At 40.3% G+C, this 24,359-nt stretch overlaps 1 protein-coding gene across 1 annotated transcript; it reads left to right on the top strand.

Annotated features, from left to right (window-relative positions):
- The first annotated feature begins 1,268 nt into the window (after positions 1-1,268).
- LRRIQ4 (leucine rich repeats and IQ motif containing 4) lies at positions 1,269-23,260 on the top strand. The gene is made up of 5 exons (XM_049867589.1): positions 1,269-2,288; positions 9,060-9,233; positions 10,668-10,806; positions 20,286-20,482; positions 23,108-23,260. Exons 1-5 carry the CDS (start codon positions 1,269-1,271, stop codon positions 23,258-23,260), a joined length of 1,683 nt encoding a protein of 560 aa, XP_049723546.1.
- The last annotated feature ends 1,099 nt before the right edge of the window (positions 23,261-24,359 follow it).

Genomic DNA, 24,359 nt, shown 5'->3' with positions numbered 1-24,359 from the left:
TAGGACTGCTATGAGTTGTAATCGACTCGACGGCAATGGGTTTGGGCCATGCTTTTTTGTTTCTTTGTATGCGTTATTTTCTGTTGAAAACTGGACATTTGAATATTATAATGTGGTAACTCTAGAAATCAGATTCTCTCCCCTTTCCCAGGGTTTGCTGCTCTTGATTATTTAAGTTTTAGCTTATCTTTTGACTAAGCTTTCCTTGAACATCAGGACCTTAAAAAACAAAGAAAAACCTCTCCACATTAGCTCTGTGCTTGGGCACTCCTTTAACACTTAGCCAGGCTGTTTACAATTTTGCAACCTTCACTTCCTGCTTACACTTAGCATATAGATCAGCCCATAGTGAATGCTGAGGGTCTTTTCAAGTTTTTCTGAGCATGCATCCTGTCCTGGGCATGCAGGTGTCTTTCTAAATTTCCCAGTACACACAAGCTCTTTCAAATGTCCCAATTTCCCAGAGAAACTCTCCCTCCTTCCTCCCTGACTTTAGTCAGTCTATTGACTGTCTCAAGCATAATCTCTTGCTGCAGATGCCTGTGAGTTTTTTGATCACCTTTCAATGTTTTTGAGAAATTCGTACCACTTTTCCAACCTGAGTCGTTCCTACTTAGGCAAAACAGAAAAATTAGAGTGTCCTTCAGGTAGTTCCCAGGCAGATGAAAACAAACACAATAATTTTTAAATAAAGTCTGCTCTGCTTTCTCCAGAACCATGGGACAGGTTTCTGCACCAGAAATGCAGGCCTCTGTCCTCTAGAGTGCCACTGAGCCAGAGAGAGAGTGGCTCAAGGATAAGTAAAAATACCACGAAGCTTTCCTACCATTTTTCAGTTGTGTTTTTATTGATTAAGCATTCACTTGACTACTGTACTGGTAGCTTTTTCAATGTTTCTGATTTTTAACTTAGTGTTTTCTCAATGTTATGTAGGAGCAACAATCTTTCACAACCTTTTCATCCCTACTTGGAAACAGAATCAAGATAGACATTTTTAAAAACTGAAATTAGACAACCTTTTTTTTTCTTTTTGTCTGTATAAGAATGAACTTGATAGAGGAGGCTATGCTTCAATTCTTCTCCCAACAAGAAAGACAAAAATCTAAATTTTTTGTTCTGTTATAATTTCAAGTACTAAATTGAATGAACTAAATTTAAATTTTATCTTTTTTAAGGATACCAAGTCTGGTGGCAGGTAAATTCTGCTTTTTATTCCCCTTTCTTTTCACAATATTTCAGGCTTGAATGTTTGAACTTCCTTCAAAATGATGTCAATGGACATTATAAAATCAGTAGAACATTCATCTAAAATTCTGAGAGATAATCCACAACATATCACTGATAGAATATTTTTCATAGATGCTTCTAACCAGAACCTGACTACCATTCCACCAGAGATCTTAGAATTAAAAGAATTAGAAGAAGTACATTTGGAAAATAATGACATTGCAGTGATTCCCCAGGATATTCAGCATTTAAAGAACATCAGGATCATCTACTTGAACAAGAACAAACTGAGGAATCTGTGTCCGGAGCTGGGGAAACTGGCCAGGCTGGAGGGCCTAGATCTGAGCAACAATCCCCTTCTTTTCTCATCCATTCCCGTCATCAGTCACATCCGTACCCTGCGGGAGCTCCGGCTCTACAAGATTTACCTGAGGGAGTTTCCCATTGTGATCTGTAAATCTCTTCACCACCTGGAGCTGCTTGGCCTGTCGGGAAACCTCCTGAAATCTTTGCCCCAGGAAATAGTGAACCAGACCAAACTGAGGGAGATCTACCTGAAGCAAAACAAATTTGAAGTTTTCCCTCAGGAGCTCTGTGTTCTCTACAACCTGGAGATCATTGACCTGGATGAGAACAAACTAAATTCCATTCCAGAAGAGATTGGAAATCTGACAATGCTGCAGAAATTCTATGTAGCTTATAACAAGGTGCCCTTTATACCCGACTCACTGTACCATTGTAGCAAGTTGTCAGTCCTTGATTTTTCCCACAACCTCCTCTACTGCATCCCGCACACCCTCACTGAGCTCACAGAGATGACAGAAATTGGGCTGAGTGGGAACCAGCTGGAGAAAGTGCCCCGACTCATCTGTAGGTGGACCTCACTGCAGCTGCTCTACCTGCGCAATACGGGTCTGCAGAGTCTGCGGCGCTCCTTCAGGCGCCTGGTCAACTTGCGTTTCCTGGATCTCAGCCAGAACCACCTGGAACACTGTCCGTTGCAGGTCTGTGCACTGAAGAACCTGGAAATCCTGGCGCTGGATGATAATAAAATACGGCAGGTACTGATATCCTGACTGTCACTATGCCCTTGTCAGGAACCTTTCCTGTTCCATGGTGGTGTGGTTCTGTGTCTAAACTTCAACTCCATCACAAATGTCTATTCAAACTGACTTTATGGTCGAAAACCTAGGGTTAAAAAATATATCCAGCAAGGTAGTAATTTATGTGTATATTTACCCAGAACCCAGTGCTGTCGAGTCGATATATATATATAATTTTTTTTCTTTCCCTAAATAACAATAGTAATAATGACTATTGTTTATTTAGAATATGTATATGACAGTCACTGGGCTAAGTACCTTGCATGGATTATTTCATGCAATCCTACAATGACTCTTTGATGTATATAATATTATTATCCTAAATGATATGTGAGGAAAATGAGGCAAAGGGCGCTTAACTAATTTATGCAAGGCCACACAATCTGTAAGTGATAGAGCCTGGATTACACCCCAGAGCTACTGAGCTCCAGGGTCGATATTCTTAACAAAGATTCCCCCATCAGGGTTTCCTTAAACAGCAGGCTTTTCTGACACATACTACCTTTGGCCTTAATGTTCCACTCACAGGAAACTGCAAAAACAGATCTGTGCCTAGGGAAACTCTCCTACATGTACCTTGAGTGGTGTGTTCAGAAATGTCCATCAGAGCATTGTTTATAATTGTGAGATATGGAAGACAATCTAAATGTCAGTCAGTAGGAGAATGGGCAAATCAATTGTAGCATTTTTATAAAATGGAATATTTTATAACAAATTAAATGAACTAGAGCTTTCTCTCTCTCTCTCTCTAAAACTCTGTTGCTGTCTATTCCAAATCATAGTGACCCTATAGGACAGAGTAGAACTGCCCTGTAGGGTTTCCATTGAGTGTTTGGTAGATTAGAACTGCCAACCTGTGGTTAGCAGCCGATCTCTTAACCACTGCACCACCAGGGCTCCATGAAAAAAAAAACATACACACACACACACACAATGTGGGTAGATTTCAAAATTGTAGTGTTTATTAAAGAACATTCTGATATCACTTATAAAATTTTAAATCACACAATACTACAAATACACACATAGAACACACATTTTATGAATATTTATATATACATGAAATGAAAGCATAGAATTGTAAATTGGAAGAAAACTCACTCAATTCCTGATAGTGGCTATCTCTGTGAAGAGGGAGGGAGGAAGTCAAGGAAATGGGAAGGGTAACATAGGAGACCTGAACTCTAATTTTAGTATTTTATTTTCTTTATTAACAGACTTAGATGATAGGCATGCATGCATTTATGTTTCTTTTTAATACCTGAAAATTAAAAAACAACAGAGTTGTAAAAAGCAAAGTACAACTGTAGAGAGAGAAAAACAGAAATTTAGAAATCAACAACTATAACCAAAGAATAGGTCTGCTTTTCCTGGCCATGAACACCAGTCTCAGGGATTCACTATACATTATAAAAGTCTTGGGCCTTTAAGGTATTTAAATATATATATATTTTTTATTTAATTTTCAATTTCTAGAAACTTCTGTCTTTTTTTTTTTTTTAAGTTTTTCTAGTCCTTAAACTGCCTTTCAAGAAAGTAAATATTCTGATGTTAATTTTAAGATTTAGGAAGATAATCTACAGCTTTAACCTCTACTCAGGTAGCAGCCTATCTTGCAGGATTTTGGAGATTTCATAAAGGCCTTCTGCCCCCATCCCTCGGCCCCCCAGTATTCTACCACTAATATAAGACATTTTTTTTTTTTTTTTTTTATAGCAGACAAAATCTTTCATTCCACAGTTAAAGGCTTAAAATAGAAAATACGCTTTGGAAGGATAACACACTGATTGAATTCTTATTGAGTTATGAGTGATACTCAATTCTTTTCTGAGAAGAAAAAGAAAACCACACACAGACTGCTTGTTAACAAAGATAACCCTCATCCAATACCAAGTTTTACAAGTCAAATTGTGCTGAACGTGGACATGTTAACTATTATTATAAACCTGTCGAAACCCATTGCTGTCAAGTCAGTTCTGACTCATAGCCACCCTATCGGACAGAGTAGAACTGCCCCACAGGATTTCCAGGGAGCACCTGGTGGATTCAAGCTGCCAACCTTTTGGTTAGCAGCTGTAGCTCTTAACCACTATGCCACCAGGGTTTCCAAATATTATTATATTGAACATAAAAAATTCTATGCACTATTCCTTTTCATTTTTCAGCCATTCTGACCATATTTTGTGTGTGTGTGTTTGTCCTCCCTTCCCAATTTCTTCTTATATTAACCCCTCCTGTAACCTCCCAGTACATTTCTCTCCTAAATGACACAAGCCCTTTAAGCTAAGTCTTTATCTCTCCCACCCCAAATATTTAACTGTGGTTTCTGGCTCTTGAAGCCTGGCCAATTGCACCTGTTATAGTCTTTTAAGCATCATCTCAGTAGCTTCTCCTTGCCTGGGTGGGTGCAAAAATAGCTGACTTTCAATGTGTGCCTAGGTGGATTGCATTTGCGTAGTGCATTTCTATTGGAGTCCCTGGGTGGTGCAAAGGGTTAACAAACATAGCTGCTAACCAAAAGGTTGGATGTTCGAGTCCACCCACAGGTGGCTCAGAAGACAGGCCTGGCTATCTATTGAATCAGCTTTCAGAAACCCCATAGAACACAGTTCTACTCTGACACATATGAGGTCACCATGAGTTGGAGTCGATTCGATGGCAACTGGCTGGTTATATTTCTATTAACAAAGAAAATCAAGACAATACGCCCTACCTCAAAATGGATATAGCATCATCAATAATTACTCTCATTTGAACCACTGAAGTTTTTCTTCTGTTCATCGAGGTTTATTTCTACTACATTTTAATACGACTATAGTGGGACTAATTCTTGGATCTTGAATATCCAGAAAAAAATTTTAAAACACTTAAAATCCACTTTGGAAAAAAAAAAGTTAAACCCATGAGCTAGGTAAACAGCAATGACTGAAATCACTAGGTTATAATGAAGTGGTTAGACTTAAAAATCTTTTCTCATTGTTTTGACTGCACTGATTGCAGGCACCTTGCATTAAAGAGATCTTAGTGCCTGATACAAATTTTGAATAGCCAAGGAGAAAAGTTTAAATATCAGTTTCTCTGGGTATTGACTTGATCTGATTAAATAAACTAGAATATTTTATAGCATCTTTGTGGAAATGGGCCCTCACCCTACACAGTAAAGAGAAAAACATGTCTTCTGAAAGATTCCAAGTTGTGAGACTTTTATAGGTGGGTTATCCTTATACTGAGCTTTCTTTTTTCTTCAACTGTGAGTGACCTTTTCACCAATTATCTGTGTATTCTACCAATCTATAGAGAGGTTGGAAACCCTGGTGGTGTAGTGGTTAAATGCTATGGCTGCTAACCAAGGGGTCAGCAGTTCAAATCCACCAGGCGCTCCTTGGAAACTCTATGGTGGAGTTCTACTCTGTCCTATAGGGCCTCTATGAGTTGGAATCGACTCAACGGCAGCGGGTTTGTTTTTGGGTTTATAGAGAGGTTGGAGACGATGGAAAAGCTCAATATCATCAGTTAGAACAAGTCCAGGGGTGACCGTGGAAGAGACCATCAATTGCTCATATGCAAGTTCAAGCTGAAACTGAAGAAAATCAGAGCAAGTCCTCGAGAACCGAAATATGACCTTGAGTATATCCCACCTGAATTTAGAGACCATCTCAAGAATAGATTTGACGCATTGAACACTTGTGACCGAAGACCAGACGAGTTGTGGAATGACATCATCCATGAAGAAAGCAAGAGGTCACTGAAAAGACAGGAAAGAAAGAAAAGACCCAGATGGATGTCAGAGGAGACTCTGAAACTTGCTCTTGAGCATCGAGCAGCTAAAGCAAAAGGAAGAATTGATGAAGTAAAAGAACTGAACAGAAGATTTCAAAGGGCCTCTCGAGAAGACAAAGTATTACAATCACATGTGCAAAGAGCTGGAGATGGAAAACCAAAAGGGAAGAACACGCTCGGCGTTTCTCAAGCTGAAAGAACTGAAGAAAAAATTCAAGCCTCAAGTTGCAATAGTGAAGGATTCCATGGGGAAACTATTAAATGATGCAGGAAGCATCAAAAGAAGATGGGAGGAATATACAGTCATTATACCAAAAAGAATTAGTTGATATTCAACCATTTCAAGAGGTGGCATGTGATCAGGAACTGATGGTACTGAAGGAAGAAGTCCAAGCTGCTCTGAAGGCACTGGCGAAAAACAAGGCTCCAGGAATTGATGGAATATCAATTGAGATGTTTCAACAAACAGACACAGCGCTGGAGATGCTCACTTGCCTATGCCAAGAAATACGGAAGACAGCTTCCTGACCAACTGACTGAAAGAGTTCCATATTTATGCCTATTCCCAAGAAAGGTGATCCAACTGAATGTGGAAATTATAGAACAATATCATTAATATCACAGGCAAGCAAAATTTTGCTGAAGATCATTCAAAAACGGCTGCAGCAGGATATTGACAGGGAACTGCCAGAAATTCAGGCTGGATTCAGAAGAGGACGTGGAACCAGGGATATCATTGCTGATGTCAGATGGATCCTGGCTGAAAGCAGAGAATATCAGAAGGATGTTTACTTGTGTTTTATTGACTATGCAAAGGCATTCGACTGTGTGGATCATAACAAACTATGGATAACACTGCGAAGAATGGGAATTCCAGAACACTTAATTGTGCTCATCAGGAACCTTTACATAGATCAAGAGGCAGTTGTTCAGACAGAACAAGGGGATACTGATTGGTTTAAAGTCAGGAAAGTTGTGCGTCAGGGTTGTATTCTTTCACCACACCTATTTAATCTGTATGCTGAACAAATAATCCGAGAAGCTGGACTATATGAAGAAGAATGGGGCATCAGGATTGGAGAAAGACTCTTTAACAACCTGCATTATGCAGATGACACAACCTTGCTTGCTGAAAGTGAAGAGGACTTGAAGCACTTACTAATGAAGATCAAAGGCCACAGCCTTCAGTATGGATTACATCTCAAGATAAAGAAAACAAAAATCGTCACAACTGGACCAATGAGCAACATCATGATAAACAGAGAAAAGATTGAAGTTGTCAAGGATTTCATTTTACTGGGATCCACAATCAACAGCCATGGAAACAGCAGTCAAGAAATCAAAAGATGCATTGCTTTGGGTAAATCTGCTGCAAAGGACCTCTTCAAAGTGTTGAAGAGCAAAGATGTCACCCTTAAGACTAAGGAGCGCCTGACCGAAGCCATGGTATTTTCAATCGCATCATATGCATGTGAACGCTGGACGATGAATAAGGAAGACCAAGGAAGAGTTGACGTCTTTGAATTGTGTGTTGGCGAAGAATATTGAATATACCATGGACTGCCAAAAGAACGAACAAATCTGTCTTAGAAGAAGTACAGCCAGAATGCTCCTGAGAGGCAAGGATGGCGAGATTGTGTCTTAACATACTTTGTACATGTTGTCAGGAAGGATCAGTCCCTGGAGAAGGACATCATGCTTGGCAGAGTACAGGGTCAGCGGAAAAGAGGAAGACCCTCAACGAGGTGAATTGACACAGTGGCTGCAACAATGAGCTCAAGCATAACAACGGTCGTAAGGATGGTGCAGGACCGGGCAGTGTTTCGTTCTGCTGTGCCTAGGGTCGCTGTGAGTCGGAACCGACTCGACAGCACCTAACAACAACACAACAGAGAGGTTGGGGGCTGAGCTGAGCTCTAACCATTCTAGGGAAAAGTAGGAGGGCAGATTAGGGAATGGGTGGGAGGAAAGCCCAAGGACTAAAGTGGTGAACTTTGAAAGATATCCTCAGTTAGGAAGGAAGCCAGATAAACAGCGTGTGGTTTCATATGAATTAAGAGGCCACTGAAGCTGGGCTTTTTCTTTCCACAGGAAAATGAGGTATCTCTGTAATGCGATCAATAGGGTGATCATGTCATATATTTTAAGAAGAATCCAATTTTTCCATGTTGTTCCAGAAGGCCTGAAAAAAGACCAAGAGAGGAAGATTTTGACTTAAAAGAAAAAAATCTGATGATTAGAGGTCTCCAGGGAAGATAATGAGCTTTTCATTCCAGGTGTTAAATATGGGCTAGATATCAATCAGCCTATTGGAGGGTTGGGATAGAGGACATTTTTTAAAGCCTTCCAACCCTGACAGTCTGGGAGTCTGTGAAACGTCTGTCTAGACCCTGCACAAGGCATCCACTAGGTATCAGGCAGAAGGCAGACTATGACAAGGTGTAGTTGCAGTCGTCTTAACTGAATACTCTGATTAGGAATAGTATGAACATACGGTTACTTCCAAATGGGGTTTAAATTTCAAAATTGCTGAGTTAAGTAGCCTTTTAGGATGAGGGGTCATATCACTAAATTTATTGGTTCTAATAATTGAATTTGTTATGACTGTTATGATTATAATATTACACTAATAATTCTAGTACTTTTTTTTTCAGTAGTGTCAAGCAGTTGCCACACTAAATGTACAATAAACAGATTAAAAAATGCTCCAGTTTAAAACAGTGCATAAAAGTAAAGAGTAGAGAGCCTCAGAAGAAGGTTGAACTCTTGATTTCAGGTCTACAAGTATAAATACTAGATATGCAAACACGTGCAAACTTTTCATCAGTGTTAGGTGCTACATTGCTCTACTTTTTGTTGAACAATCTGCCCCAAACCAAAAGCCCAGCTGATTTTCTTACTGTTAAAAAGAATTTTGACCTGAAACTTATCTTTTTGGAATACTTCTAGTTACCTCCAGAGATTGGCTCACTTTCAAAACTGAAGATACTTGGATTAACAGGAAACCAGTTCTTTTCCTTTCCAGAGGAAATCTTTTCTTTAGCATCTTTGGAGAGACTATACTTGGGACAAGATCAGGGAGTCAAGTTTACCACTGTGCCGGAATGCATTAGCAAACTGCAGGTAAGCCTCCACAAATGAGCAGGCAGAGAAGCACAGGCCACTGACTCCTTACAGTAGCTGATGTCAGAAAACAGGGAGGTGTTCCTGCAGGCTGGATGTGGAATCATGGAAACCCTGGTGGCATAGTGGTTACGAGCTACAGCCGCTAACCAAAAGGATGGCAGTTTGAACCCACCAGGCGCTCTTTGGAAACTCTATGGGGCAGCTCTACTCTATCCTACAGGGTCACTATAAGCCAGAATCAACTTGATGGCAACAGGGCATGTGTGTGGTGAGATTCCCAAAGAAGCAGTCATTCTCACATTTTGCGGCTTCCACTGTCTTCCTGAACAATTCCTGTCTGCATACCCAAAGAACATTTTATTGTGATTGCTATTGGATATGTCATATCATTCTCACTGTGTGGTTTGGCATGTTTTATTTACAGAAATAGCATCATATGTCTTTCCATTTAATTTCCACTTTTCATAAGTAAGCTCCCTGAAAATTGACCTATTTTGAAGTTAAAATATACAGGTGATGTGGCTGGGAGCCTGTAAGGGGCAATGTGACCTCCCTCTCTGCATTGTGGCAGCTCCTGAGTTGTCCAACAAATCATGGTTTATTTAACTAGTGCACCAGCTTCATGCTGAAGTTAAGTCCACAGTACCGTGCTGAATCCTAGCAAAACAACAAGACAACTTCATTCAAAGTAGCTACGTCAGTGTGTCTTTAGACATACATCCTTTAAAGAACTGTTATTTTTTTCATGTTCCTGTTACTGCACTCCTAATAGTGATGAATTATGTGTGGGCCCCTAGGCAACCCCAGTCGTGGATCTGAGCAGTAGCATGTACAGCACACAGGTCCTATGATACAGCAGTCCTATTCCTAGTTCCCCATCTCTTTGCCATGTGTTCATAGAACACCTTTTGTCATCTTGCTCCTTACACATGTCATGCCACACTCTCCAGAATCTTAGGGCATAATGCAAACATATATTTTGCCCAGTGAATTTGTAATAGTAAGATCGAACACATCCAAACCTATCTCCATGGAAGTAGCATTTTGGCTATGTCCACTTAGATGATGTTGAGTCAATATTTGTGGCAATCATAATTATGTAGCAATGGCTGCAGAAAATTAGTGATTAAAAGGAAGAAAATGATAAATGTAGTTAAACAATCCAAACTATTTTCCATGAATTATAGTGAAACAAATAAGCACTAGATTCCCATAGTCTCTTCTCCCTGCTAAAATGGGAAATGGGTTCAATGGCTTTCTCAAAAATAATTTTATTTCTTGAAGATGGTTCTTTAAATATGTTCTTTTTCCTTTATCCCAATGCATAATTCCCCCGATTTAAAGGGGATGGGAACTCACAGGTGATTTCGGTTATTCTAATTTACTGTTATTATATTAAGGATCATTATGGTACATCTCATGTTGTTTCAGAGGCTTAAAGAGCTGCATATAGAGAACAATCACCTGGAGTACCTGCCCGAATCCTTGGGTTTACTGCCTAACTTGGAAATTCTTGATTGCTGCCACAATTTGCTTAGGCAACTTCCAGATGCCATTTGCAAAGCACAAGGTAAAGAATCTTAATAGTTCCACAGCCTATTAGAGTTTGTTGTTGTTGTTGTTGTGTGTTGTCCAGTTGACTCCCATTCACGTGACAGGGTAGAACTGCCTTAATTTTTACCAAAGCAATGGCCAGATCTTTCTCCCACAGAGCTTCTGGGTAGGTTCAAACATTCGACTTTTTGGTTAGCAGCTGAGTACTTAACCTTTGCGCCACCAGCGCTTCTGAAGCATAATGGCTCCATTGCTTTATTAAAGACCTTTCTCAGTGTCTGGAGGACTGAGTCTTAACTCATTACCTCCTTGCAGCTGCTCCCCAGCAACATGAGGAAGGCCAGGTATCCTACCTACTACAGGTAAGAACCTCACAAAAGCTGTTAGGTTGTACTGAGAATTAAAAGAAAAATAAATAGCAACTGCTAAGAAAATTAACATTCATCCATTACACCACCAACAATAATTTACGGAGTATCTACTATATGTCTACTATTTACTGCAGATGGATTCTGCAGTAAATTTACATCTTCGTTGCTAAATCACGTGAATGAAAAGTATTGACCCAGAGTGGTGAAATCAACAAGGGGGAATTTTGGAACTACAGAACTGACATGGGAAATCATATATGACTCACATTTAAACACCCAAATATTTTCCACCATGCTAAACCATTCTGCATCTGTCCATCCATCAATCCATCCATCCACTTAGCAAGCTTTTGCTGAACACCTACAGGGGACAGACAGGGGCAGATTAACCAGTAAGCAAGGTATGCACTGGCTTGTGCTTACTTACTAATCTGTAATGAACACTTTCACATATGGTGAAACCCATGTGAAATTGTTCACTGCAGATTAGTAAATATGCACAATTAAGTGCATGCCTACTTTGCTTATTGGGTAATCTGACTCTGGGGACAGATAAAAAAAAGTTTTTGCCATAGTGCACTGAATCCCCAGGTTTACAGACAAATTCTCAAACTATGGCTATTCTCCTTTAATAAAAGAAGGATGAAGGAATAGGAGAGTGGAAGCTGCCACGTATACATAAGACATTCAAAAATTTGGCTCAGAGGCTGGGCCAAAATGGCAGAATGTCATCCCTTTTACAACAAAGACCTGAAAAAACAAGTGAATCAGATATATATGACAATCTAGGAACCCTAATCATCAAAGACAAAGCTGAAGAATTAGACTGAGTGACAGGTGGAAGGAGAGACAATTCAAAGACTGTGGAAACGAGAAATTACGGATTGTGGGATCGTCAGCATCCTGCTAGCTGAATCTGCACAGCTCACACAATTGAGGCAAGCAGTAACATCCCAAGCTGAAACCCACCCCATCTGGCGTAGCTAAGAAACAGTGAATATGCACACACTTCCAGAACCAAACAGGAGTGGCACCCAGACCTGCAAAAGTTAAGTGCAAACTCCCAACCTACCACGTGTGCATACCATAACCCTTCCCCCATAAGAGCTCCACAGTCAAGGAGCACTCCCTTCTCCTCATCTATCCCCCTACCTGCTCCTATACCAGTCCGGTGACATTCAACACAGCCATGCCCCCTAAGCCGGGAATTCAAGGGTCAGGACTGGAGGGACCTACTCCTTTACCAGCCACTGGCATAGGGGGTGCATGGACTTGCAGTGACCTTCAGCCCCACCCCCCGACTACCCACACCAGTGCCTTGAGGGCCGACACCACACAGCATGCCCTCATTACGACAAAACACGCAGGGCATCAATCCTAAAGCCTATTTTTACCTGCAAAAGCCAAGTAGGAGCTGCAGATTTGTAACATTCAACATCACCCCGCCCCCTAAGAAGGGGCCTCATCCACCCACACCCACAGGGTTCTGAAGGCTGGTGGTACCACCCATTCCACCTAGCTGCCCATGACAGTGGTCTGAGAATTACTGGGGTCCTGTATGGATTGAATTGTGTTCCCTCAAAATGTGTGTCAACTTGGCTAGGCCATGATTCCCAGTACTGTATGGTTATCCACTATTTTGTGATCTGATGTGATTTTCCTATGTGTTGTAAATCCTACCTCTATGATGTTAATGAGGTAGGATTAGAGGCAGTTATGTTGAGGCAGGACTCAATCTACAAGATTAGGTTGTGTCTTAAGTCAATCTCTTTTGAGATAAAAGAGAGAAGTGAGCAGAGAGACAGGGGGACCTCATACCACCAAGAAACAAGATCCAAGAGAATAGCATGTCCTTTGGACCCAGGGTTTCTGCTCTGAGAAGTTCCTTGACTGGGGAAGATTGATGACAAGGATCTTCCTCCAGAGACAACAGAAAGAAAGTCTTCCCCTGGACCTGGCACCCTGAATTCAGACTTCTAGCGTCCTAGACTTTTAGAGAATAAATTTCTCTTTGTTAAAGCCATCCACTTGTGGTATTTCTGTTATAGCAGCACTAGATAACTAAGACAGGCCCTCAATCTCTCTGGCCAAATACCGGGTGCCCAATGACTGGCTGCACTACCTCTCCCCACTATGCACTGTAGCGGGCAGGGGCACGCTATCCATTGGGCACTCAGGGGCAGCCAACAGCCCCCTGCCTTGCCCTCCCACTGCAACTAGAGACCTGTGCCTGCTTTGAAAACCCCCATGCAGCCTTGCCTGCCCAGTACTGTAGGTGAGAGTCTCCACATCACATACTTGTTGACCGAAGACCTGGGCACCTGTGCCCAACAAGTAAGTAGCAGAGCACACATACAATGCCCACCCAATGATCAGGGAGAACACCCCCTGCACCCATGGCCAGGTGACCAGCAGGACAGATTCATCACCTCACCAAAAACTTTGCATACATATTCAGCACCCCAATGAGAACAGTGAACAGACTCCTGGGCTCACACACCTAGTAGCTGCTCCGACCAATTGGAGACAGGAAGTGAGAGCTTCAGCAACTTCACATAGGGTAGCACACATGCCCAGCCTACTCAGACATATCAAAACAAAAATACAAGACACAGTCAAATGAAATACAGTAAATAAATATAATAATTTATTGATGCTTTGGAGACAACAGTCAATATCAAATCATGTAAAGAAGCAGGACAAGATGGCTCTAGCAAGTGACCAAAATAAGGAGCCAGAAAACCTCCTGGAGGAAGGCAATAGGGACTACCTGATAAAGAATTCAAAAGACTAATATACAGAGTTCTCCAAGAGATCAAGAAGGAGATCAGGCAAAACACAGACCAAACCAAGGAACACACAGGCAAAGCAATAGAAGAATTCAAGAAGACAATACAAGAACAAAATGACAGAATAAACAGGCTGCTAGAAACCATACAAAATAAAATTTCAGAATTAGACAACTCAATAGAAGGTTATAAGAGCAGAACTGAAACAATGGAAGTCTGAATTAGTGAGATTGAAGATAAAACCCTTCACACCAGTATGTTTAAGGAAAAATCAGAAAAAAGAATGAAGAAAAATGAACAAAGCCTAAGGATTATGTGGGATACTATCAAGAGGAAAAACCTACGAGTGATCAGTGTTCCAGAATGGGGGAGGGAGAGGAGAGGATAACAGAAACACAGAATTGTTGAAGATTTGCTGGCAGAAAACTTCTCTAATATGAAAGACGAGAAGATATTTATCCAAGAAGCTCAACAAACCCCATACAGGATAGACCCCCCCATCAAAGAAAGTCACCAAGACATATTATAATCAAACTTGCCAAACACAAAGACAAAAAAAGAATCCTGAGAGCAGCTGGGACAAATGAAAAGTCACCTACAATTGAAAACCAATAAAACTAAACTCTGATTACTCAGCAGAAACCATGCAGACAAGAAGACAATGGGATGACATATATAAAGCCTTAAAGGAAAAAAATTGTCAGCCAAGAATTATATATCCAGCAAAATTTTCTCTCAAAAATGATGGCAAAATTAGGTCATTTCTGGATAAACAGAAATTAAGGAAATTTGAAAAAAACAGACTAAAATTATGAGAAATATTAAAGAGAGCCAACATCAGGCAACAATCCAAGACTAGGACACAGGACAAATCAACCAGATACCAACCCAGATAGGGAATTCAGAAAAACAAAACAAAGCTAAAAGACTGAAAATAAGGAACCAGAGACATCAATATGTAAATAATGACAACGTCAAAACAAAACAGAAGGAATACACAGTGTAGTCATAGAACTTCCATATGGAGAGGAAGTCAAGGCAATATCAAAAAAGAAAAAAAAAAAAGACTAGTTTAAGCTTAGAAAAATAAAGGTAAATTTCAAGGTAATCATAAAGGAAGCTAACAAATCTGCCATTAAAATAAAAAGAAAAACAAAGACTCAGCAAACACAAAATCAACAATAATGAGATGAAAAGAAAATACATAAACAAAAAGACCTCAGCACAAAAATTTAAGCAGAACAAAGAAACTACCAACCACACACATGCAAAAAACAAACAAAAAAAACAAGACAGCAGTAAGCTCATAAAAAAAAAATTTTTTTCATACGTATCAATAATTACACAGAATGTAAATGGCCTAAATGCACCAGTAAAGAGACAGAGAATGGCAAAATGGATTAAAAAACACAATCCATCTATATGTCATCTACAAGAGACGCACCTTAGACACAAAGAGGTAAACAACTAAAACTCAAAGAATGGAAAAAAAAAATCAAGCAAACCGTAACCAAAAACAGCAGGAGTGGCAATATTAATCTCCAGTAAAATAGACTTTAAAGCAAAATTCACCATAAAGGATAAGAAAGGACACTATATAATGATTAAATGGTCAATACACCAGGACACCAGAACCATAATAAATATGTACACACCCAATGATTAGGCTCCAAAATACATAAAACAAACTCTAACAGCGTTGAAAACAGAAATAGCAGCTCCAGAAAAATTGTAGGAGACTTCAACACATAACTTTCAGTGAAGAATAGAACATCTAAAAAGAAACTCAATAAAGATACAGAATATCTAAATGCCACAATCAACCCACTCAACCCCATAGACATATACAGAATACTCCACCCAACCAGCTAATTATACATTCTTTTCCAATGTACATGGAACATTGTCCAGAATAGACCACATTTTAGGCCACAAAGCAATCCTTAACAAAATCGAAAACATTGAAGTAATACAAAGCATCTTCTCTGATCATAATGCCATAAAAGTAGAAATCTGTACAGAAACAGCAAGGGAAAAAAATTAAGTACATGGACACTGAACAACACCTTGTTTATAAGTAATAGAAAAAAATCAAGGATGGAATAAAAAAATTAATAGCATCAAATGAAAGTGAAAACACATCTTACCAAAAGTTTTGGGACACAGTCAAACAGTGCTTAGAGGTCAATTTATAGCAATAAACACACATGTCAAAAAAAAAAAAGAAGGGCCAAAATCAAAACAGTAACCCTACATCTGAAACAAATAGAGAGCAGCAAAAGAAGCCTTCAGGCACCAGAAGAAAGAAAATTATAAAAATTAGAGCAGAAATAAATGAAACAGAGAACAGAAAAACAATTAAAAGAATCAAGACCAAAAGTTGGTTCTTTGAAAAAATCAACAAAATTGACAAGCTACTGGCCAAATGGACAAAAGAAAAACAGGAAAGGAAGCAAATAACTTGAATAAGAAATGAGACAGGTGATATCACACAGACCCAATGGAAATGAAAAGGATCATAACAGAATACTATGAAAAACTGTACTCCAACAAATTCAGAAACCTAGAAGAAATGGACAAATTTCTAGAAACACATTATCTACCTAAACTAACAGAAACTGAGGTAGAAAAATTAAACAGACCTGAAACAAAAGAAGAAATTGAAGAGGTAATAAAAAAAAAAAGTCCCAATGAAAAAAATTCCTGGCCCAGAGGACTTCATTGGAGGATTCTACCAAACCTTCAGAAAAGAGCTAATACCAACAGTATTCAAGCTACTTTAGTGCAAAGAAAAGGAATACTCCTGAACTCATTCTATGAAGCCAGCATCACCCTGACACCATAGCCAGGCAAAAACACCACAAAAAAAGAAAACTACAAACCAATATCCCTCACAAAGACACAAAAATTCTTAACAAAATTCTAGCCAATAGAATTCAGTAATATATCAAAAAAAAAAAAAAAAATTATGTCATGACCAAGGGAGATTCATACCAGGTATGCAGAGATGGTTCAATAGTAGAAAATCAAACAATGTCATCCACCACATAAATAAAAAAAAGAACCACATGATCTTATCGATCGACACAGAGAAGGCGTTTGACAAAGTCCAACACCCATTCCTGATAAAAACTCTCAGCAAAAGGAATAGAAGGGAAATTCCTTGATTTAATAAAGAACATTTATACAAAACCAACGGCCAACATCTTTCTAAACAGAGACAGACTGAAAGCAATTCCCTTGAGTACAGAAACCAGACAAGGATGCCTTTTATCACCATTCCTACTCAACATTGTGCTTCTGTGCTAGCTAGAGCAATAAGGCAAGAAAAAGAAATAAAGAACATCCAAATTGGTAAGGAAGAGGTAAAACGATCCCTATTCGCAGATTATATGATCTTATATACAGAAAACCCCTAAGCATCCACAAGAAGCTACCGGAACAAATAGAAGATTTCAGCAAAGCAGCAAGATACAAGATTAACATATACAAATCAGTTGGATTCCTCTACACCAACAAAGAGAACTTTGAAAAGGAAATCAACAACTCAATACCATTTACAATAGCCCCCAAGAAGATAAAGTACTTAGGGATAAATCTAACCAGAGATGTAAAAGACCTATACAAAGAAAACTACAAGACATTACTGCAAGAAACCAAAAGAGAACTACATATGATGAAAAACATACTACGTTCATGGATAGGAAGACTCAACATTGTTTCATTTTTTTACAGATGGACATCCAGTTATGCCAGCACCATTTGTTAAAGAGTCTGTCTTTTCCCCATTTAACTGACTTTGGCCCTTTGTCAAATATCAGCTGCTCATAGATGAATTGATTTATGTCTGGGTTCTCAATTCTGTTCCATTGGTCTATGTGTCTGTTGTACAAATTCCAGGCTGTTTTGACTACCATGGCTGTATAATAGGTTCTAAAATCAGGTAGTGTTCTTCCCACTTTGTTCTTCTTCTTCAGTGATGCTTTACTCATCTGGAGCCTCTTCCCTTTCCTTATGAGGTTGGTGATTTGTTTCTCCATCTAGTTAAAGAATGCTGTTGGAATTTGGACTGGGATTGCATTGTATCTGTAGATTGCTTTGTTTAGAATTGACATTTTCACAATGTTGACTCATAACAACCCTACAGGACAGAGTAGAACTACCCCATAGGGTTTCCAAGGAGTGGCTGGTGGATTTGAACTGCTAACATTTTGATTAGCAGTCATAGCTCTTAAACCACTGCACCACCGGTGTTCCATTAGCCATTAGAGAAATGCAAATCAAAACTACAATGATATACCAACTCACCCCAACAATACTGGCATGAATAAAACACACACACCCACACAATAACAAATGTTGGAGAGATTGGAGATTTGAACTCTTAAACACTTCTGGTGGGAATGTAAAATGGTACAACCAGTTTGGAAAAGCTAGAAATAAAATGCCATATGATCCAGCAATCTCACCCCTAGGAATATACCCTAGAGAAATAAAAGCCGCCACACGAATAGACATATGCACACCCATGTTCACTGTAGCACTATTCACACTTTGAGAGACTGAATAGTTGGGACTAGGGGCTGGGGATCATAGTCTTGGGGGATATCTAGGTCAATTGGCATAATATAGTTTATAAAGAAAATGTTCTACATCCCACTTTAATGAGTAGAGTCTGGGGTCTTAAAAGTTGCAAGTGGCCATCTAAGGTACATCTATTGGTCCCATCCTGTCTGCAGCAAAGGAGAATGAAGAAACCAAAGACACAAGTAAATATTAGCTCAAGGGACTAAAGGACCACGGAACCAAAGACTCCACCAGCCTGAGACCAAAGAATTAGATGGTGTCCAGCTATGTAAAAACAGTGTGGGGGAAGTGTCTGACCTCCTCGAACTTCACAAAGGGGAAGGAGAATCAAGATCGACAGCCCAAGGCTGATTCCTATGAGGCAGAGGTCAGATACGCCTCCTCCTTCTGCCATCTGTACCAACTCTGACACTAATCGTCCCTCCCACAGCACACTCTACTTTGCTGGACTTGATAATTCATTGCAATGGCCACACAGAGCTCACCGACTACACTCATGACTATGGGGTTTATCAGGGAAGTAACAGGTTACAGTTCAAGCTCAGGAACACTCAGGATACATTTTTCCCGTCAGGACAGCCTCTTTCCAGCTGTGTTTGCAGGCATGCCTCTCCCTGGCCCTAGACCTCTCCCCAGAGGCACTCAGCTTTCTCTCTCTCTCTTTCTCTCTCTGTCTTCTGCTTCTAGGAGCTTCTCAGCGCAGTTATCCCGGGTCCAAAGGACGTGCTCTCCACTCCTGGCTGTTCTTTCTTGGTGGTGGTAGGATCCTCCTCTCTGCTCTGGAAATGGCTCTCTTTTAAGGCAAAACGGATCAAGCCCCTGTTGGGCTACAATTATGCTGTTACACACTCCAGCCCAGTTACCTGGGTGGGAGTTACAAGACCATGGCTAGAAAGGCCACACAAAAGTAATCAATCACATCACAGGCTACCACCACTGACCGCTCTGACAGGGATCACAACAGAGAGTCCTGGACAGAGCAGGAGGAAAATGTAGAACAAAACTCAATTTCACAAAAAAAGATCAGACTAAAGGAACCCCTGAGACTATTTCCCCCATATACTCTGCTAATTCAGAAATGACACAATTTTCAAAGCCCACTTTTCAGACAAAGATTAGACAGCACACTTTATAAAACAAACAGTAACTCAAGTGAGGAACACGCTTCTTAGTTCAATCAAAAATATGAGAACAAATGGGCAACTCCTGTCCGAAAGCAAGACGAAAAGGCAGGAAGGGACAGGAACTGGGTGAATGGACACAGGGAACCCAGGGTAGACACGAGGAGCATGCTGTCACATTGTGGGGATTGCAACCAATGTCACAATATAATGTGTATAAATTTTTGAATTAGAAATTAAGTTGAGCTGTAAACTTTCACCTAAAGCACAATAAAATAAAATTAAAAAATTTTGGCTCCGGGCATGGTGTGCAGCACCCAGGGCAACGCTCCTGACCATGCATCTTGTTCTTGCCCTGAGTCCCTGGGAAAATTAAACTCTCTTAAAACTTCTCAGTGGTTACCACGTTTTTGTCTCTAATATTTATTTACACTGGCTCCAAGAATGAGTGGTAACACATGAGTTTAAAGAGAATGCAAATGAGGTGCATCAGACCATTAAATCTGTTGCTTTTGTTACATGGAACAGCAGGCAGCAAACATTTCAAAGTGACTGGACTAAAGAATATGTGTTTGAATTGTTCTGTTCTTAAAGCTAAATCTACCATTATATATTTTTTTTTTTCAGCTTTGAAAGAATTACTGCTTGAGGACAACTTGCTCACCCATCTTCCAGAAAATTTGGATAGTCTAGTGAATATAAGTGCCCTGACACTGATGGAAAACCCCATGGTAGAGCCCCCAGTGGAAGTGTGCACTGAAGGCATTGAGGCTATATGGAGATACCTTAAGGGAAACAGAAATATGAAAATAATGGCGACAAAGGTAAAATCAGCAAAATTCTAAATAACACATTCACACTTGGTTTGGAAAGGGATTAGTTTTAAACACATTACAGCTTATCCTATGGAGCTTCTCTTTACACATCTACTCCTTGTCCTTCTCAAGAATAAAAAAACCAAACTAGTTGCCATGGAGTTGATTCTGACTCTTGGTGACCCCATGTATGTCAGAGTAGAACTGTGCTCCATAGAGTTTTCAATGATTGATTTTCTGGAAGTACACCACCTTTCCTTCAAGCCGCCTCTGGATGGACTAGAACCTCCAGCCTTTTGGTTAGCAGTAGAGCGTGTTAACTATTTGCACCACCAAGGGATTCCTCTTGAGAGTCAAAACCGAAAACCAAACCCAGGCCATCGAGTCAATGCCGACTTATAGCGACCCTATAGGACAGAGTAGAAGTGCCCCATAGAGTTTCCAAGGAGCACCTGGCGGATTCGAACTGCTGACCCTTTGGTTAGCAGCCGTAGCACTTAACCACTACGCCACCAGGGTTTCCCATAGAAAGTGATAAATGCTACGGAAAAAAGTGCAAACTAAGACGAACTGAGGTTCCAGAAGTTGTGGTGGGGGTTTTCAATTTAAATGGGATGGTCAGTTTGACCTCATTGAGAAGATGACAACTGAGAAAACCCATGAAGAGTTGGAGGAGGTGAGTCATATGGATATTGAGAAGACTGTTCCAGACAGGAAGCAGCTAATACAAGGGCCCTGAGCTAGGACTGTGCCTCGTATGTCCGAGCAGTGAAGAGGCCAGCATGGCTAGAGCAGAGTGAGCAAGGGGCAGAGTAATTAAGAAATGAGGCTGAGAGGTTAGGAGGGTAGGGTCTTGTAAGTCATTGTAAGGACTTTGGCTTTGACTCTGAAAGAAATGGGGACCCACTGGGAGATTCTGAGAAAAAAGTTACGTATAATCAAACACAGGTATGTTTTTGAAAGACCATGCTGGTTGTTGTTTTGAGAGTAGGCTGTAGTGGGGCAAGCAAGGAAAGTAATTATAAGACCCAGCAAAGATGATGGCTTGACCACCTCCAGCAGGGGAGTTGTAAGAAGTGATCTTATGCTGTGTATATATTTTAAGTAAAGCCAACAGAGCTGCCGACAGATGGGATGTGGGGTGTAAGCAAAAGAGAGGAATCAAGGATGACTCCAAAGTATTTTACCTGAGCAACTGGAAGAATGAAGTTGCTGATAAGTGAAATGGGGAAGATTGAGGGTAGAGCTTGTCAGGGGTGGATGGGAGATCAGGAGGTATGTCTTGAGTGGGTTAAGTTTGAGATGTCCGCTAGGTATCTCAAGTCGATGTGTCCAGTTGTTGCACATGGGTCCGGAGTTCAGGAGAGGTGGCAGGAATGGAAATAAGAGTTTGGGGTCTTCTCTGTACGGATGGTATTTATACCCATGAGACTTTAAGATCACCAAGGGAAAAGTATAGAGAGGAGGACCAGGGACTGAAAGAGTCCTGGTGCAGGCCAACATCAAAAAGCAGAGGAAAGAAGACCAGCAAAGGAGACTGAGAAGGAATTACCAGTGAAGTAGAAGGAAAATCAAGACAGTGGGGTGTCCTGGAAGGCGAGTGTTGTTTCAAGGAGGAGAGAGAGGGTAATTGTGTGAAATAAGTCAATAAAGTGAGGCCTGAGAACTGACCATTGGATTTGAGCAACATGGAGGTCGTCAATGACCTGGATGAGAAGCTATGTAGTGGGTGGGTTTGATAGACAATTTCCAAAAACCAAACCAGTTGCTGTTGAGTTGATTCCAATGTGTGCAGAGCAGAACTATTCCATAGCGTTTTCTTGGCTGTAATCATTATGGAAGCAGATTGCAAGGCCTTTCTTCTGAGATACCTGTTTCAGTTATTCATCGAGGGCTTAACCATTTGTATCACTCAAAGAATGCAATAGACAATTAGAGGAGGAGAATTAGAGACTACAATCTGGACAATGCCTTTGAGACACTTTGCTGTAAGGGAAAAATAGGTCAGTGACTGGAGAGGGAAGTGTGTGTGTGTCTGGGTCTGTGTACCTAAGACAGGAAAAATAACAGCATGTTTGTATGAGGTGGGAGTGAGTCAGCAGAGCGGCAAGTAGGAATGCTGGTGTAGATGAGAAGGAGCTACTGTGGGGGGCCAGGGATGTTCCTGAGTAGGTGAGAGGTGATAGGATCTGGGGAGCAATGAGGTCTGGCTTTAGGTAGGAGCACAGACAACCCAGTAAAGAGAAGGAAGGCAGGGAGTAGGTGCTCCCAATTCCCCTACTCTGCTCTGTCATTCTGCGTAGCACTTATCACATCTGACAAATTACACATTCATGTGCTCATTGTTTATTGTCTCATTCCCCACTGAAACGCTCCATGAAGGCAGCACGTTGATTTCTTACTGCTGTTTCCCAAATGTCTACAATGGTGCCTGGCACGTAAATGTTCTGAGTTTTTTTTTTTTTTTAATTTGCCTCAATGACTGGCTGATTGAAAAAGAAAATAAGCTTTGGAGATCTAATCACATCCCATTCTCCACATTCCTAAGACCACCTACCAGATCAATGAGATTGAACTCTCTTCAGTTCATCACGATACCCGCTAATGCTCCGTTTGGTTTTACCTTGTTTTTAGATCCAGGCGTGGTGGCGTGGAATAATGGTAAGGAAAGGACTGGGGAGATTTGAAGAACTACAAAAACCACGAAAGAAAGGAAAGGCTTCTCCAAAAGATAAGAAAGGAAAGAAGGCCGAAAAAGGAAAACCTCCAAAGGGAAATAAGAAATAATTTTATACATTAATGAATTAGGATAAAGGATCCTAATGGATTAAGAAGAAGGCTAAATATCTAGGAATTAGATGACTACCACTCTGAAATTAAATCATGAATTATGGTTATGTGTAAGATAGAAGATTCTTACCTTTACTGAAATATTTATGGGTAAGATGATACGACGTCTGAGAATTGTTTCAAAATAATATTGGTGAGGTAAGTGAATGGGGGAACATATGTAATAGATTGACCATGAGTTGATAATTGTATAAGCCAGGTGGTGGGTACAAGAGGGTTCATTATACTATTGTATACTTTTTAAAAACTTTTTATTTTGAAATAAGTTTAGATCCCCAGGAGTTTCCAAAGAAATGTACCGGGAGGTAACACGCACCCTTCACCCTGCCTCCCCAGTGTTAACCTCTTGCATAACTATTGTACAACAAAACCAGGAAACTAGCACAACTCACTGGGCTTATTCAGATTTCATCTGTTATACATGCATTCGTTTGTGTTGTGTATGTGTGTAGTTCTACACAATTTTATCACATGTAACTTCATGTGACCAGTACCACAATCAAGATAAAGAGCTGTTGGATCACCACAAGGCTCCCTTGTTTTATTCTTTTGTAGTTACACCTGACTCCTAATCCCCTAACTCCTGGTCATCAGTAACCTGTGTTCCATCTCTTATGCTTTTATTATTTCGAGAATGTCATGTAAGTGGAATCACACAGTATGTAACCTTTTAGGATTGACATTTTTCTCTCAGCATAATTCCCTTGAGGTCCATCCCGGTGGTTGTATCAACAGTCCATTCCTTTCTAAAGCCGAGTAGTATTCCGCTGAGGTAGCCAGGAGTCGGAATGGACTTGAGGGCAGTTAATGACAACATGCTACTGCCTCACAGTTTGTGTAACCATTTACCCACTGAAGGACACTGGTTTGTTTTCACTTTGGGGCTATTATGAATAAAGCTGCTGTGGACATTTGTGTACAGACTTCGTATGGACACACATTTATGATTCATGATCATACCCAGAGAAATGAAGAACACCAACATTACCCAAAACATCTTTTATGCCACTCAAAACCTCCTCATTCTGATGACTTC

The sequence above is a fragment of the Elephas maximus genome, chromosome 23 (assembly GCF_024166365.1).
Source record: "Elephas maximus indicus isolate mEleMax1 chromosome 23, mEleMax1 primary haplotype, whole genome shotgun sequence".
Classification (NCBI taxonomy): Eukaryota; Metazoa; Chordata; class Mammalia; order Proboscidea; family Elephantidae; genus Elephas; species Elephas maximus.
Note: the sequence above shows the minus strand (reverse complement) of the source record. Positions and strands in the feature narration are given on the sequence as shown.